Genomic DNA, 17,903 nt, shown 5'->3' with positions numbered 1-17,903 from the left:
GGTACAGTAACTGATCTTTTTGTTACAGTTTTATCACTGAAGCCTAACTGCAGTAAAATAAGGAGTATCCACTGTAAGCATTGCAGCATGGTTACTTTACTGCTCATGTTCTTTGCTATAATTTCCATCACATGAGAAGCTCAAGGAGATTCTATTAATTTCATCTACTTACGCTCAGAAAGGCTTAGTTGAGTTGTTGACTAAAATAAGCAGATTAAGGTAGTTAATCCAGGTAAGATTGCTTAAGAATATTGTTACCATACTTATGGCATTTCATATTTCTGTGGAAAATACTTAAACTACTAAAACTCTACCTTAATTAAATACTCTAGTGTAGTTTATTACCTACATCAATATAACTGGGAGATGTTTTAAAGCTCTGGCAGCTTTTGCAGCCTTTGTCGTCGTCTGTTGCATATAGCCGTGGCTGACACATGCCTAGTACAGCCCTGTTGTCACAGCGTTACCTGCGGGTGCAGCTATAAAGCTTCTCTCTGGGGAGGAGAGCAACACTCTGAGAGAAGTTATGAAAGAATCCAGCCTTGGAGTTTTTTATTGCACAGTGTACAGTTAAGTGTTAAAGTACAGTATGGCCAGAGCTCAGCAATGGCACAGGTAGCTGAGGGGAAGTGACATTACAGAAGAATCAAGTAGTTCTGTGGAAATCTGAGAACATTTTTGATACTTTTAAAGCATAGAAGTTGAATATATGAAAGTGCTCCAAATTGCCCAACAGTTATAACCCACTGAAGATCCCCTATTCAACCAAAAATTCAGAATTGCTTTTACATGTCTTCTGGTCCAGCAGAGTGAATCTGCCTAAAGCAGTAAGGAGTATTAGTAGTAAATCAGTTGTGACTAACAGCGTTACGCCTTTCTCATTTAAGGTTACTGCTTTCCAGTATCTAAATTGGGGCTGACCTCTAGGTGATGAGGATCCAAGTGTTATTTCCACTGTGGGAAACAGTGACCATACAGTTAACCTCATGGCAGAACAGCAGCCTTTCTGCCCTTTTTTCTTCCCTCCTTTTTGAACAGCACTGGCAAACACCACAACACTGAGGAGAAACCACTTAGTTTCCTCTGGATTTCTATATCTCAGACAGGCCTGTCCTTTTCCATTTAGTGTAACCTTTTTGAAATACAAATGTAATGGGAACTCCATCTGAGCTATGTAGGAAAGATGGCAGAAGTAGATAATGCAGGTGCCATCTGCACCAGCTGTACTGTTTCCCAATGGGCATAATTACTAGTTACACATGTAGCTTGACTGGATTATTTATTTGCTTAGAAAAATATTCACAAGATTCAGATTCCCATTTTTAAATAATTTTCAGAATGCAATACATGTTTTAGAGACACTCCCACAATACGAACTCTTAATACTGCAACTGAAGGACAACTATACACAAGCTTAACAAGGTACAACATAAGGCAGACAGAACTGCAACAGCAGCAGTAGAACTAAAGCTGAGAAATGGTCAACACTCTGTGTCAACTGTTTGGTATATCTCAACTCAGACAGGCAGTAAGTTGGCTCCCAAGACCAGCTGACCAAATTAAGCTATGAGACCCTTTATAAAGGAGAAGGATGTCACCTTTCATTGTGCCCTTTCATCTCTTAGCCTTTGTTTTGTTCACACTTTGAACGGTTTTAAAGAACATACTTCTCCATGGGTTTTGTTTTTCAGAATTTGAATACATTTAAATTATTAGGGAGTGGAGAAGGAGACGAAGAAGAAGAGCATGGTCCCCTGTTTTCAGTAGGATATCTTCTGGCAGTGTTGTGTCCATCCTCGCACCCCCCAGGCAGCATGGAATAGCTCCACAGAAGCTGGCACTGGCAGCAATAGACAAAACAGTATGATAAGGTTTTACCTGGCCCGTCTCCTTCAAGCACTTGGAGTTTGTGGTATGTAAGATTAAAAGCTATTCCACTACATCAGTGCTACTACTAAAGTTAAATAGCTAAATTGCAACTTTGTATTTTACCAAATACACATAAAAATGTACTTTGCAGACATTCAACAAAAGAACAGTAGGTCCCAAATAACATACAAAATATATTCACAGTATCTTGCCTTAAGACAAAGTGCCCTACATAAGAAAGCCTACCTAAAAAGCCTCACAAACATTACATCAAATCCTTTCTTAGTAGGAAGACATTTATACTAATCTGTGGGAGAGCTTAGTGCATGTGAAAACGTGGTATTAGCTTCAACCAAGCACAGTGCAGGCTGCTGTGCCAGCTCTCCACCTCCCTGCCAAAGCAAGTTCAGCTACACTGCTAACTCCACTCTCCAGAATCGAGAGGCTGCCCATGATACTGGTCAGGGGCTTTCGTTTTGTTAATTTTCTACACATGTGTAGTTACAGGGCTAAGATGATCACCTGCGAACCAAAGAAAAGCTTCTGTCTGGTTCCTTGTGACAAGTACAGTTCAGATTTCTTAGCTCTGTTATTTTTTTAAGAAGTGGACTATGGAAACAAGTGTCAGTTACTGCTCTGGCCAGAGATGAGGTTGTAGTATGAAGTAGTAGTGTAGTATTAAGCTACGCTGTTTGTTTGCTTTACAACGACTAGTTTGTGTGACAGTGCTAAACAACATTAAATCTATTGCTACACAGGTACAGAGAGACTAGCTGTTAACTAACTAGCTTGTTAACTATGGCTCTACAAGCCAATTCAAAACATTCATTTTGAGTGCTCAAGAAATACATCAGTATAAGGGGTTTTCTGACATCTGTATAAAGTTTTTCCCCTTCTTGACTAACAGATGAGTCATCAACAGAAAATGGGCTATCAGCATGTCCAATGTCATGGCTGAGAGGAGAGGGACTTGTACTTAGCTCTGTGTTCATCTATTTCTTCCTTTGTTTTTCTAATACAACTAAAGATTTCCTTGAAGAGTGCTTTATATTCAGGAAGGGCATTTGTGGGAGAGTCACTCAGCTCCACATTTGTGAATTCTTGATTGCTAGCTGAAAGATCATACTGGGTATTCCCCACATTTAGGTCTTTGGAATACTGCTTCAGCGTTTGTACAGCCTTGTGTTTCAAAGAATCTTCATCCATTTGACACTTCTTCAAAAGTTCCTCATACTTCACTTTCAGAGCGTTATACTGAGCATCAACTTCATTAAGTACAGAGATTCCTCGCTGCTTCACAGCTTCGGCTCTCCTAATACATGTTTCTTCATGGCCCCTTAGAATATCTCCCCCTGTAGCACTGCTTAGGAAAGTTTCGCTGCTGCTCCGTTTCAGTGCTGCCTTCTCAAGCTCCGATACAGTCAGAAATCCATCATCTGCTGGGCTCTGACCAAGCTCCCTTTCTAAAGATTCCTTGAATGAAATGAAAAAGGATTCTGGCACCAACTTCTCTGCATTATGCAATGTGTTTTCAGACTGAAGTATTTGTCGCATTTCAGCTACTTCCACTTCTAACTCCTCTGCACGAGCCCGATACAAGTCTATATCAACAAGCTTCTGCTCAAGGTCACAGTTTTCTTTTACCATGAGACTGTACTCCTCTTCCATTGTTACCCTTTTCTCTTTTTCTAGGTTAAGCTGAGCTTTCAGAACTGTAACTGCCTTTTTTAAGTTCTCATTTTCTTCTTCTAGAGGGCTTAGCTGACTATCCATTGAAGTAATCTTTTCTGCAAACACATGATCATAAACAAAATACCTGCAGAAACAAAAAGAATTATTACTGATTGTAGGAAGTACAGCTGACCACACCTCCTGAAGTTCTCCTGTCCTGGGTCACCAATGACAGATTTAAACCATGTGCTAACACACTTCCAACTATACATAGCAGTCATTTTAATAACCTATCAGTCCATTTAATAATCAGAAAAGAGTTTGTAAATACTTATATGCCATCAAATCAAGCCTCTCAGCTCAAGCAGAATGGCAGCTCGTTAACAGTTTCAAGTTACAGACAAGCTTTTTGAATAACTAGACCTACAGTTTAAGTTTAAATAAACACTGCCTCCATGTATCATGCAATGCTTTCTGACATTCAGATTTTTTCCACAGCACTCCACTCTTGTAACTTTTATCACTACTGACTGTGGAAACAAGCTTAAAATTGACATGGCAATTCTCTAGGCTGATATTTCCACAAAACTTTGGCAGTTTCAAGGAATCAACTTATGTTTTGAATTGTCAAGAAGTAACTTATTTTTGGATGTATGGATTTATTCTATAGTCCTACCTCCATGTAGTGCTGAAGCCCAGACAAAAAAGCCTCTTCTGCCTGTCTGTGAAGGTGCTGCACTTAGGAAATTACCTTCTAGGACTGAAGCTAGTCTGAGCTTTCACCTCAGGTGATTGTCCTGCTGGGCATACCAATGCAGTTCAGCTGTGTAAAACAGCTCTAAATTTTAAAAGTAGCCCAGAGCTCCAGGCACCATTTTACCAGCTTAAGCATCATTTTAACCAGCTTAAGTTCAGGTTATTGAAGAATTCTGCCTTCCTTGAAAAAGAAGATATCCACAGGCATCAAAGGAAAGGGTAAGTTACAGAAAATACATTTAGGATGTCTGTTTTTCAGATTATCTGTGTGTGTGCTTTTATCTGACTGAAAACTGGGCTGCAAATCACTGTAAACTTTCTTGACTACAATGGTATATGGTTGGAGACTTGGGGAGAGAACCTTTCACGACAGAAAATGGAACCTGCAGTTCCTCTCACACAAAGCCTAGTGCAGTCTAGAAGTATGCCAGAAGCAGAGGCAACACCACACTGCACAGGACTGTGCAGACATTTTGCTAGTTGTGAACATTAGATGTTTTTCTGCTAGCTTGTTTGACATCTGTGCTTGTGTCTTAGTTTTTAAAACTTTGCTTAAAATAATTTCAATATTCTCTTTGCTATGCAAGGTAAATGTCTTACTGGCGAAGGTCATACAGCTCCTTCAAACATGAGAAGCTATGCATTGATCTTGGCTGGTCAGATCTCTCATGGCTCATCCGGCCTCGTCCAGGCTTTTTCAATTCTTCTACTTGTTGCTGCAGGTCATCTATGTGTGTTTGAAGATTTTCAATAGTCTCTGTCAAGCTAAAAGGTGAAGGACTGCTGTTAAAACATTTGAGTGTTTAGTCAAGGACATGGGAATTTCCCATCCCCTCATATTGTAGTTTCTTCTCTGAGGACTGCTTTTTGGTCCTAGAAGACCTTTAAATAAAACTTATCTTTTCAATTTAACAGTATTGTAGAACACCACTAGACGGCCACCCAATAACTACACAAATACACTTGGACTGCTCTTTTTCATATTATCAACTTAGAGGCTGGGGGGATCTAGTATAAGTTTGTTACCTTAGTATCTTTTGTTGTGAAGCTCTACTCTCTGCAACTAGTTTTTGATTAGTGTCTTCTAGTTCTCTTGCTGTCACATCCAGCTGTTCATAGACTTTTGCGTGCTGATCATTCATCTGACGCAAGAGCTCCACTTGCTTTGTGAGGTACTGCAAGACAGAACTGCTGTTACTAGTTTATACTTAAAACAAAGATAGGACTACTTTTCTGCATTTTTATTCACATTCATAGAGAAACTACTAAGTTTCAGAAGTGTAGGTGCCAGTGGTTGCTTTGGTAAGTGTTCAGTTTCAAAGGTGCTATCAGTAACTCAGCTGGGCAGCTTGCCTTCATCATGGAGGTCAACCCAGGCTGACTGGATTTTCATCCGGAGGAGCTGGGTTTGGTTGTGCAAGCTATGTTCATCTATCCTTGCTGCAGCTAGGCTTTTGCCAGTACCCAAGCCTTCTAGATTGGGTTTGTCTCTACTGCAGTCATCACCGATACAGCCACAAATCCAGACTTCAACACAGTCCCTTAACTGTCCACTGAGTCCTTCTAAAAGTTCCAGTGGGCTCCAACAGAAATTTTCTAACAGTGCTGACCTAACATTTTTTTTAGTATTAAAACTTAAATATCGGGTAGCACCATCCATAATTCAATTTCTTTTCAGCTGACCTAAGTTCTTCCAGGATGAAGCAGCATTATGTTCAGCAAAACAGATTTTAGCTTGTGGTCACACTTAAGACAGTCTGCAGGCTACTATGTGTCAGGAAGTACAATAAAATTATTGAATTCAATCTTTAGTTACCCAAAAGGAGCTATTCCAGTTACTGTAATTCCACACAAAAGTCTCTGCCTCTTATTAAAAAAAAAAAAAACAAAAACAAAAACACAACAACAACAAAAAAAACCAAAAACAAACAAAAAAACTCCACATGAAGTATTCTCATTTTAATCCTCTTTAGTTTTACAATTAACAACATAGACTGTTAAGTTTCTTGAATGATGTCAGAAAGCTTGGAATTCTCAGCCTAAGAGCAGTTATCAATCACCTCAGGCTCTTCATACCAATGTCTCACCCAGGATAGCACTGATCCAGTTCTAAAAATCCACAGGAGTTTGCATCAGACAGATTTGAACAAAAAAACTTAACTCTTTAATTCTGAAATACTTTGTTCTTACATAGAATTTATTTCTTGCAATATATTCTGTATTACTACATGCTACTTACTGAAAAGCAAGCTTCAAGTAGGAACATCCATCAGACTTCTAGGCAGAATTACTTCTCTTTACATAGGCCTGTTACATACTCAAAACTTAGAATATTCTACTTAACCTTTTACCTCATTAAAAGATTGATGGGTTTACATTTTAGGCAATTTAAGAACAGATAATAAGTTAATCTAGGACTAGTAACTGCTACATACAGACTTCTAGAAGATCAACATGATAGCAGTTGCCCAGATCTTTTTGTAGCCTGTGCACACATGACAGAGGATTTACACAAAAATAGTGCATGGATTAGCAGCAGAATCTCAGTGTGACCCATTTCAGATTAACTTTCCCTGTTGGTTATCCTTGGAAGGAGCTGGAGATCTTCAGATTTTCTTCAGCAATACAAGCGTGGCTAAAAACAGAAACCAAGGCTTTGGTGCCAGAATTAGCTGTTACCACTTATTACAATGGGCTTTTGCAGAAGTTTTAGATGAATGGAAGAGGTGAAGCACCATTTTCTCCACCTTGGGTCTCCAGTATCTTCAGTGCCGGTGTCAAGTTGGCCTGGTATAACCAGGCCACCAAAACAAAGTACAGATGTGGTAATAAATACTTCAGAAGTTCACATTTATTCCACCTCCCCTGCAACTGAGCACCTAACATGAAGCAGAAGTTGAGACTGCTTGCATTCTACCACATGATAAAAGAAAAGCATCAGTATTTCTGAAGTCTGAGTGCTGAGAACAGATTCAAACAGGAGTAAAGTTGCCCTTTCAATCCGGCATTTATTACATCTACAATGATTAGATAGCGGCACACGTGTCAGCACAGAGGTCAGATATAATGATCCGAGGCTGTAAAACGCTTAATATGTTAGTGTTTAATAGATTAGATGTAATCCTAAGCATCCCAAAGCCTTTGACTCTTCCTTTTCAGTGCAGACAAGGTAGTACCATATTTCAGAATGATTTCTTAGCCAGTTCTAGACTTTGCTACCCATAAGATATAAATTAACAGGAAAAAAAAAACCCCAAAGATTTACACTGATATACTGCACTGAAAAAGCTAATAAAAACCACAGCAGAGCAGCTACAGGAACAGCTGAAAGATCACCTGTAGGTTACAGTGACAAGCACTTGAAAATTAGGAAAAATCAAGCATAGAGACTGCATATGCCACTCGCATACGTATCCTGTGCAGTGGGGTATCCTGTGTTCCCACAAAAGACAGAAATACAGGTATGAAAGTAACTGACTGAACTGCTTTTACCAGGTAAAAAGTACTGCACCTTGCATATGCTAGCTTTTTTCCCATTTGTTTCAGTGAATTCCTGTAACAGTCCCTTGTGCCAGTAAGCTCATACGTTCAGTTTCTCCACCCTGAGGTTCTCTCTGGGTATTTGAAGGAGGAGTTCATTTGATTTTCCCTTTTCTAGCAGAAATCTAGATGCAAGAGAGACATCTTTGGAGGAAGAAATGTTTTGAGTTCCTAATACGCTTTTAAACTGCACTGGGAAAAGACAAAATATTTAAGACAGGTGGTGGAACAGAGAAGACCGTGTGTTATTACAGCAGATATGAATAGAGTCTACAGGTTCTTTGACTCAAGACAGTAACCTGGGCAAATAAAGGTACAGGCACTACTTATATGTCAGAAGCATCACAAAAACTGTTCTCCCACCTCTCTCCCGTTCCTCTTAGAGGGAGCTAACAGGACAACCCAATATACGCTGATACCCATGTTGGGGGAGAGGAGGAAAGAGAAGAAAGAGGTATCAGATAAAGCCTTCAAAAAGCACAACTCTTGAATTGTTTTTTTTTTTTTTTTGACTGGCTAAGCAAAGCAAGATATTGAGAGAATAAATTAGTCTGTCACTGTCTGAGGTTGTCTGAACATAGCAGTACTTGACCCTACAGCAACAACTACAGATCGCTGCCAGGACGCTTCCTGACCACTTCCTGGTGCTGAAGCTCTTTTAGGCAGTCAATAAACACTAACCCACCAAAAAAGCTTAAGCAAATAAACTGGCTTAAACCAGGATATTACATCCTTAATGGCACTAGACTATTGCTATACATGAATGCATCTTACCAGTAATATATTTTCCATATTTCAATATAGCGTTCAAAGACAGCTGCTTATTAAGTAGCTACGTTCAATGAGCCAGGTTAGTTGTCTGTCACAAAGTTATGCTATTTCAAAAGGTGTGTTGTAACTGCGTTAAGCACTTCCTTAAACATGGTTGTTCATAGAGGTGTTGGACCTTAAGTAGCACAGTATTTGTATAGCACCTTGAAGTGTTTGTCCTCTCTAGATCATAAGAACTAAGCTTTTTATAAAAACCATTCATGGCAATGAGTTATTTTAAGCCTCTGCATAAGTAAATACCTTTTTTGTAATGCTGTGGCACTCATATAAACATCAGCCATTCCAACTGTTGTATCACAGAATGAAGAGGATAACAAAGATTTCGTTTAACACATCATAGAGGAAAGAGCCGAAGTACGAGGTGTAAAACAGAAGTACCTTATAAAAAAAACCCTGCACCCAGAAATTGTGTATCACCTAATAAAAATCCTGCATTTGTGTTACCATAACACAAATCTACTTTAAAGATGCCTGTAAAGATGTATCTGTAAGTATTAAGCCTAGGGTTCTTTAAGTTACCTGTTACCTTACAATGGTAAGTGTTTTAAGTCTTAAGTTGAAGCTGTACAAAATCCACACACCATCCATAACAGCCTAAGTACTGCTTGCACAAAGGAACTCAGAATTTGTAAAAATCTAGTGTATACCAATCACAGCCTGTTCCCTGTGACTTGCACTAGAACCAAACTGAAATGCTGACTATGTTTCCAATATGTTGTCAGTCAGTAAGTACTGAATATTTAATAATTCAATTATTAGAGACCATGTATTGCCCTCTAATAGTTGGGAAAAAAAAACAAAAAACAAAAAAACCCATGTGCTGACAAATCCTAGGTCTGCAAGAACACAAACAGTATTAAAAAAAAAAAAAAAAAAAAGGAAATTGCCAAAAACAGCCAGGATTTTCCACCAAGTAACACAAAGATGAGTGGTTTTGAAAGGGCAATTATGTTTTTCTTCCCCACCTGGAAAATACAGAACAATATATCCACTACATCCTATATTTAAATACTATTTAAGTGTTTGGGGTTTTTTTGTTTGGTTTTTTGTTTTGTTTTGGTTTTTTGTTTGTTTTTTAATTGAAATAGACTTTAGCTCCCTTTACCACAGCTCAGTTCAGTGAAAGGACATATTGTCAGATTTTACTTAAATCTCTCTCCTGCACTTATCAGCATTTAAATTTCAGTGTGGTAACAACAAACATAAAATTTTAATATAATGATTTAAATTATTAATTTATTCATCATATAATTTCATGTCATTTTACCTGGCAGGATCAGCAAAGTTTAACAATAAAATAAATGAAATAACTTTTCTGTACAAAAAGAAAGATAGCCGTCATTTCTCACTACACAAGCCCAATCCAATATGAAGTTTAATGGCACAAAGCTTCCAATAATCAGACAGACTGTTCTCACTATGATCAAGCCTATACAGGTTCTCAAATTCTCAAAGTAGCAGATGTGATTAAAGATTGTTCAGTATTTCTCTTTAAAGTGTCCATCAGATGTCAAGAAATTCAGATCTGAACTTATGTGCTCTTCTGTTGCAGGTCTAGATGCTTTAACACTTGGATCCCTTTAATAATTACCTCTATCTCCTGCAGTTGCTCTTGATTTGTTGCATACATTTGCTGTAAAGATTCTTCTAGTTCAGTGTTACGGTCCAATAGTGTCTTCCCAAGCTCAGCAGCAAGGTGAAGATCTAAAAGAAATCATGTTTGCACGTAAGTTACAGAGCATTTTAATCAATGCTCTCTTCTTTTATCTAATTTTAAAGCATTTTAATCAAATACTTGAGGTGTTTTTTTATGGCTATTATAACTGCTGTAAGTTATTTCCAGTTCCCCAAAAGAAAGCTAGCTTATACTGAAGTAGAACATTCGTATACCATCTATACTGCAAGTCTAAGACAGTCCTGAAACCTAGAAGGTACTCTTATTTCATGAAGCTTCCTTAGGTCTTCTTTGTCCTTCAGGCACAGGTCAGACACATCAGCCATTTTCTCTTCACTTCCCAGGGTCAGCCTAGTACTGCACCAGCATCTCTACCCAGGGTGTGTTAGCTACACTCCACCTTGTTTACAGCTCTCATGTTTTAGAAGAATAAGCATAAAAGACCCCATAAATGTTCATCAAGCTAGACCCAGGCCAAAGCTGACTGCACTTTTATTTACTTTGCTGTTCTTCCCCATTACCCCTTCACCAAAGAGCTCAAGTCATACAGGACCAAAGTGCTAAATGAAAGTTTCAGATGCTTTTTATGGTGAAACACTAATATCAAAACCCATAAAACTGATAAAGAAATGTAGCTATTCTGCTTTTCAAGCTCATAAACCTAGGAGACAAGAATTGTTTTATGTGCTCCAAAACATCATTTTAAATGTCATTTGTTCTCATGCACTTAATCTCAATTTCACTTAAGTCATCTTCAGTCTACTCCAGGGTGCAGTGACTGTAGTTGTTTCAAATTAGGAAATAAATCATCTGAACACTCAGTTCCTTTCTAGAGGGAAGTCTGAAATTTGTTCAACAGCATCAGTAGTGCTAGATATTCCATATTATTATGTTTCAAGACATGCATAATTCAAAAGCTAACATAACTCGACAAAGAAATCAATCTTGGTGTTATTGCTAAAATTGTAATTACTCTGTGCAGGGTATTACATGTTAAGAATCCAATCGATTTCTAAAAATCTCCGATTTTCTACCTCCTTCCCATCACCTGGGCCACGACCAGGTTGTCTCCTGCATGCGTGCAATACAATCTTGTTAGTTTTCACATAGAACTAACATCACTAATAGGAAAGAGACAGAAAACTCAAAAAAAACTGATTCACTTCAAGAAGACTTAAATTAATATATGAGAGACTAGTATTGCATCATCGGTAGTTGTGGCTAGATGAGAAAACACATTCCATTTTCATTTGATTAAGATGCCCTTGTTTTAACATGCTATCTTACCTCTTTCCTGCCCTTTCCCAATTATCTTATCAGCTAGTCATTGTAATATAGAACACTATTCCAAGATTGTTTTGTGCTAACATCAGTCTGGCAGCCTCTCCAAAATGATTACTCCATCTACATACATAAGCCAAAGACCAAATTCAAACTTACAAGGACAAGTGAGTAGGAGCATTTGTCTATTAAGCTGTAGATGTCCAATCCTGGCAAAACAACAGCTGTGGTATTCTTTACACATTATTTACAGCTGCAGTGCATTGTTTCCTACCTTAAGGTAAGATTCTTAGAATAAATGCCACAAAAATTAATTTAAAACATATCACACTGTATGGGAGTTCTTGACAGTTTCAAGAGATCTATGACAGGGAGCCACACAGCACATTGATCTGTACTTGGGAGTTTATCCTTACGTAAGTTTTTTTTCATTGTACCACCACTTTTTGAGAAACACAGCCTGTTCTAGAGCTGGGATTTAAAGTATTTGGATAAGGAAACCTTAAGGCGCCCTGCTTAAGTTTTTCCCATTTTTAAACAGAGATTGTGCATTGTTTACCCACAGACAGAATAGCTCCTAGTCAAACACCAAGCTGTTTGTTCTATCGCATTAAAGAATACTGTAGTCTTCAAATCCAGTGAATCTGTCATCCTATGTAAAATGGAGTCCCGATTCACAAGTTCTCATACTACACAAATCTTAACTACAAGCCACAATCTTTAAAGCTAGGCAACAATACTGCCGCCATTCAAGGCAAAGACTAAGACTAAATAGTCCATTCTTTTATTTTAATAGAGTAGAGTAAGAGCTTTAGAGAGGACTTAGGATTATGTTAAAGACGTAATGCATAATGGAATTACTTGTTGCCATTTCCCTTCCCAAAGTGAAAGTTTGTTTTGATGTTTAAGTACATTCAGGAATTGACAGTTTCATTCTCAAATGCTCCCTCATCTACTATATCAAGTAGCACATACCACATAATTCTTTGAGTACAATGCGAATAACAGAATTCATGTCATACTTAGACACTCATTGTGTTTATTAGAATGGCAGAAGCACAAATGAGTTACTATGGGAGAAGCATGCTATTCTGTAATTAAGGTAACTCGTTTCTGAGGGGGAGAAGAGAAGTGGAAAAGCTCAGGAACATGGAATAAAACCCTAACTCCTACCCCTAGAGAAAGCAAGAATTTAAACAATTTGACTTCTTTTAAAATTAAGAATTTGCTTTGCATCCATTTTTCTACATTGTGAAGTACCTATAAAACCTGTAAAGAGCAACTTCTAAGAGTGAAACGTACAATATGTGTTCTCCGGATACAGAAGAAAAACAGTTAATTTACATTTCTCTTAGAGACTTACTGTACAATACTAGAAGGACTTTGCATTTTCTGTTGTAAATTTATGTAAAGTAATAGCCAAGTTCTGCCACAAATACGCATTTTTTCTTTTCGCTATGAAGATGCAAGCAGAGAGGTTTTTAATAATGCAAACTGCATACATGCAGATCTTACGATCTTCATTTTAGTAAATGTGATCAGTTGTACTGGTGTTTAACAGCTCCTTCAGAAGTCTCTAAACCAAAACAAGTCTTCAATGATAGGGCTTCTGTGTTAAACAGCCCTCACCAGCACTTCTCCACAATCTCTTCTGACAGTGTTACTATAATTGAGAAGAAAAACAATACCAGAATCCTCTCTTCTACTTTTTCATAACTCATCTAACAAAATGATTCAGAGAATTCTCTATCTAAAAATAAGACTGTTCTTTTCAACAGCAAAGGCATTAGTAGTGCAAAATATATAAGGAAACCTGGTTGAAGTTTACTTAACTGTAAAATTAAACTCCAATTTTTTTTTTAACTTAGCTTCATATTTTCTACTCCATATTCAGTTTACCCTCTGTTCTGTTGAAGTGAGTAACAGCAAGATGTAAAAAAAAGCAGTCACAGAAAAGAATTCCTTTTTCAAAGGTCAGCATACTGCAGCACAACATGGATGTTGCAGGATGGCTATTCCCATCCTTAAAAGAATTCCACGAGCATTCTGTTTTCATGAACAGCATGCCAGAAAAGCCCACCTCCATTGTCACGGCAGAAGTTTTTGATGCATACAAAGACTGTCAAAGATTTTCCAAAACCCTACCCTAATTTTAAGTTTCAAAGACTGGTTGACAAGGGCTACAAGCTTGTTTCAGGGTGCTTCCTCATGTTTTACAACCTAGGTTTTCTCATAAACCTACTCCTCAGTTTTTAACTATGCACTGATTGTTTGGGTTGTGAGAAGTTTCAAGTGACCTTGATAAGCAATCTTACTACTCTGTTTACATACATTGGTATTGCTTAGTCTTAGGAGGAGGAAAAGTATCTTTCAGACTCCAGGAATAAAGTATAACAAAACATTTTAAAACATTCCTGTAAGGAATTTCTTCTTTGCATTTCAACTTGCCCATCAGTTTATTTTCCTCCTTTCCCTTTTGACAAGGCTATCAGTCACTTCTGTTTAGGCTTCCAGAGAGAAAGTCCCCCAGAAAAAAGATTGTTCAAATGTTCAGAGAGCATTAACCTACCCTTAAAATGCACAAACCTCTAGAATGGAACAAGCTGAAAAGCTCACAGCAGAGAGCCAAATGGTGATTATTTAATATTTCTCTCACTTTAATTAAAAGCTGAAATTAAATAAATATCAATAAGGCAAGAAGTCAGTTGCTGTCTCTTGTGCAGTCTTGTTGTCGGTCTTCTACCCCATGAACGCTGACATACTAAAAACACTGCTAAATCTTGTCTTCAAATTTTCAACTCTCTTCCCTTTGACAGCAAACTACAGTTTCAGGATCTTATTTCAGTTGATTGGTTTATATTCTACAGCTGTGAAAACATCTATTTCAAGCAAAGAGTACCTAAACGCAGCTTCAAACAGTTAGCTATTTTATAGTCAAAGCATACAATTAGAGACACCTATTCCTGTCTCAAAGTTTCTGCTGTCAGATGCCTGATCTCGGTGTGAAACTGCTTAACTAGGGAGAGCTTTCAAAAGTTTGTTTTTTTTTTTTGGTGTGGTTTAGAGTACAGTAGCACCTACCAATCCCACGAATTAATGTACTTCAGTGTAAAAGCCAAAAGCGTCAGGCTACAGCAGGTTGGCAGGAAGTCACTTCACAGCTCTGAGCTGGCCTTTTAAAACAGTCAGGATTAGTAACAAAAAAGTAGAACTAAGTAAATACCCATCGTAAATGTCACTGAGTTCTTAAGGAAATTGCACATTCTTTCCATATCATGTCTGTAGAAGATTTTTAGTCCAATTATACTTTGTTTATTCCTGTGACTCCTTCCTCATCAGTGAAATGAGAGTAACTCTTACCTCTTGCATGTAGTGTTTAAGTGACAGAATGACATACGGGAGCTAGATACATATAATTCCGATGCATAGTGGAGTTCTTTGTGTATTTTAAGAAGAAAATTTAGAAAGCTTTTAATAATGGACCTGCAATTTAATCGAGCACCGCTACCTTTACAACTTTATCGACTGTGAGCCCTTACAAAAAGCCTCAACAGGGCGCAACACAGCAACCCACCCCGATGCTTCCAGCGCCCACCCCGAAGAGCTGCTTTACGTCCTGTCAAGGGGCAACTTTAGGGAGAGCCGCCTCCCTGCCTGCTGGGCGGAGAGGGACCCAGGCACAATTGGACTCGGCTGCAGCAACCCCGTCCTCAAACAAAGGCGGCCGCAATCCGTACCGCGAGCGGCGATGCCTCTGCCCACGCGCCCAGGGCGGCGGGAAGCACGGCCGCGAGGGGAGCCGGGCTGCCGGCTGCGACAGCTGCGGGGCGGCTCCAGCCCCGCGACCCTCGCCGGCGGCTTCGGCCCCCTCACGCCCTTCCCACCGCCCCGCCCGCCGAGCTCCGCACCGCCGTTGTGGCGGTGCCCCGCGCCCACCCGCCGCCCCCTTCCCTCACACGCCCTCCTCGCCACGGCCCCTTCCCTCACACGCCCCCCGCGGCGGCGGATCCCCGCCGTCCGCCGCTGCCTCGCCCCTGCCTCTTCCCCGCCCCGGCTCACCTTGCTGCAGGTCCTGCTGGTCGTACCAGGGCTCATCCTCGCGGATCTCGAACTCCTCCACCAGGCTGTCGGCCAGCATCGCGCCCCTTCCCCTTACGGCGCGGCGGGAGGACGAGGCGGCGGCGCTCGCTCCAAGGGGTCCCCTCACGCCGGGCTACGGCGGGGCAGGGCAAGCCGGCAGCCGCTCCTCTCCTTAAAAGCCGCCTCCGGCCATTGCCGAGCGTTTCCGGACTTTGCCGAACCTCTCCCCCTTCTGGTCGGGCTGCGCGAAGCTGCCGGCGGCAACGTGGCAAGCTACAGCCACCCGCCCACTGCCTCCCCGCGATTCAAACAGAACACCCTCACCTCCCCTGCGGGGAGCCAATGGGAAGCCGCCCGCCGGACAGATCGAAAGGAGCCTACACCAATCACAAAGCGACTTCATGTCAAGACACCAGTGAGAACGAAGAGAAGGTTGGCCCGGGCTGATTACACCCCGCCCCAGCAGCCTGCTGCGCAGCCTCCAGGCGGAGGAGGTGGGTTAGAGCCTGTGGAAAGGGGCGGTGGTTGCTGGGGCTCCGAAGGGTTAATGGCGGGGAGCGGTTGGTAGGGGGTATCCCGGTGGGTCTGCGGCGGAGCAGAGCTGGCACAGCCCCGGGTGGGGCAGCGCGCCTAGGCGTAGGGAGGCCGGTGGCTCCTGGTCGCCCTGTGCTGGGAGCCCGCGGGGTGGGCTGAGGGAAGAGCCTGCCAGGACGGGCTCGGCCCCCGAGCCGCGGCTCCTCGCCGGCGTCGCGCGCAGGTGTGGGCCGCCTTCCCGCCGCCTCCCGGGGGAGCCCGGGCGAGCTCGGGCGCCGGAGCGCGGAAGGCGAGGGCAGAGCAGAGCGTGGCCGTCCCCATGCCTCGCACGCCGCTGAGGCCATCACCGCTGGCTCTCGCCTCTTTTCCTTACAAGGAAGAGGGAGCCGTATCTGGCGAGCTGCTGAGGAAAAAGTAGCTTCGTTTGCCCAGTTTTAGCTGATGAGCACCTCCGAACGTCCACTCCTGCAAGTTTCCAGAGCTCTGTGCCTTCCGCGAGCCACAGCTTGGCAGCGCTTGGGCAGCCGTGGTGGCATCGCGGCCTTGAAAGAGTGGCGGCACTCAAGGAGCTCCCCTTGCCCTCCTGCTCCAAGGGCCCTGATTGCCGTTCCTCCCTGCTTCAGCAGCATTCCCCTTCCGGACTAGGAAAGCGTTTATTCTTAGCTCTGCCTTAATGTGGTTCAAGTCATGGAAGAAAGATGAGGAAGATGTTTGTGTCCAACCAGTTTGTCAGGACGGTGAGCATTACGCTGCAGTTTGGGACCCAGTACAGCCGAGTGTGCCTCAGTCAAAATTTATTATCGCTTGGGAATCCACTTTTCCTCTTTAGGCTCATGCTCCAGTTTCTTTTAGTGATTGTCATCCAGCACTGGGAGAAATGCAAGTATTGTTATACCGCGTCTCAGTGGTTTAAACAGTCTGTTCTTTTGGCTCATCTGTATTAACACAGTTGTAACCACTAGAAATTTCTGAAACTGATCTGCCTTCTGTGAGTCACAAAATGTCAACACCTGTGCCTTAACCTATTCAATATAAAGGCTGACTATTAAGAAGAGGGAGGGGATACTCATGCATGATTTCATTGTAGTACAATTAAAGAGCACATCTTCTGGGGAAGGAAGTGTGGTACCTCAACTTCTAATTGAACCTATTTCATAAACAAGGTACAGGTCCAGATGTACCAATTAGTGTAAAGAGTTGTGTCAGATCCTGTGTATTACAATTACTCATGGCAGTACAGGCCTATTTGCACATTGTTAGAAGGTTTTTGTTGAAAAAATTTCAAATTTCTTGTTTGTTACTTTCAAGTTTCTGAAGCTGAGAGGTTTTTTTTTTTTAAATTTGTGTGTAGGAAGGAATTGAGTCAAATATTTCAGAAGTGACTTAGTTTGCTGTTAGTGTGAAGCACATTTATTCTTGATGCTCGTGGAATTTGAGGAAAAGGAGAGTCTCGCAATTCTCCATTCAAAGACCTATGCAGGGGGCTCCAGGGAGAAATAGAGATGACATGCCTAGCTTTCCAAAAGCCCTAATATCTACTACATAAATAACTTCATTAAGTGTATTTGTGAAGGCTTGAACACGCACTTCTTTAAAAAAAAAAAATTACACTTATCAATAACATACTTAGTGCACTGACTTGCACAGTTAGTAATATCAAACTTAT

The 17,903-nt window shown here is 40.9% G+C and overlaps 1 protein-coding gene across 1 annotated transcript; it reads right to left on the bottom strand.

Moving 5' to 3' along the window:
• Window positions 1-1,191: 1,191 nt before the first annotated feature.
• CDR2 (cerebellar degeneration related protein 2) lies at window positions 1,192-15,890 on the bottom strand. Its single transcript, XM_086759807.1, has 5 exons — window positions 15,683-15,890; window positions 10,259-10,371; window positions 5,323-5,471; window positions 4,897-5,061; window positions 1,192-3,685 (listed from the first exon to the last, which is right to left on the bottom strand). Exons 1-5 carry the CDS (start codon window positions 15,759-15,761, stop codon window positions 2,818-2,820), a joined length of 1,374 nt encoding a protein of 457 aa, XP_086615933.1. The 5' UTR covers window positions 15,762-15,890; the 3' UTR covers window positions 1,192-2,817.
• Window positions 15,891-17,903: the final 2,013 nt, after the last annotated feature.

This window comes from Chlamydotis macqueenii, chromosome 15, assembly GCF_036417535.1.
Source record: "Chlamydotis macqueenii isolate bChlMac1 chromosome 15, bChlMac1.mat, whole genome shotgun sequence".
Classification (NCBI taxonomy): Eukaryota; Metazoa; Chordata; class Aves; order Otidiformes; family Otididae; genus Chlamydotis; species Chlamydotis macqueenii.
The sequence above is the reverse complement of the archived record's forward strand: the minus strand, read 5'-3'. Positions and strand labels throughout refer to the sequence as shown.

Excerpts from the sequence above, each read along its gene's own strand:
- CDR2 (XM_086759807.1), bottom strand. The coding sequence starts at position 15,761 with ATGCTGGCCGACAGCCTGGTGGAGGAGTTCGAGATCCGCGAGGATGAG. Across the intron at positions 10,372-15,682 it reads CCAGCAGGACCTGCAGCAAG|ATCTTCACCTTGCTGCTGAG; the intron begins GTGAGCCGGGGC and ends GATTTCTTTTAG. Across the intron at positions 3,686-4,896 it reads GAGCTGTATGACCTTCGCCA|GTATTTTGTTTATGATCATG; the intron begins GTAAGACATTTA and ends TTGTTTCTGCAG.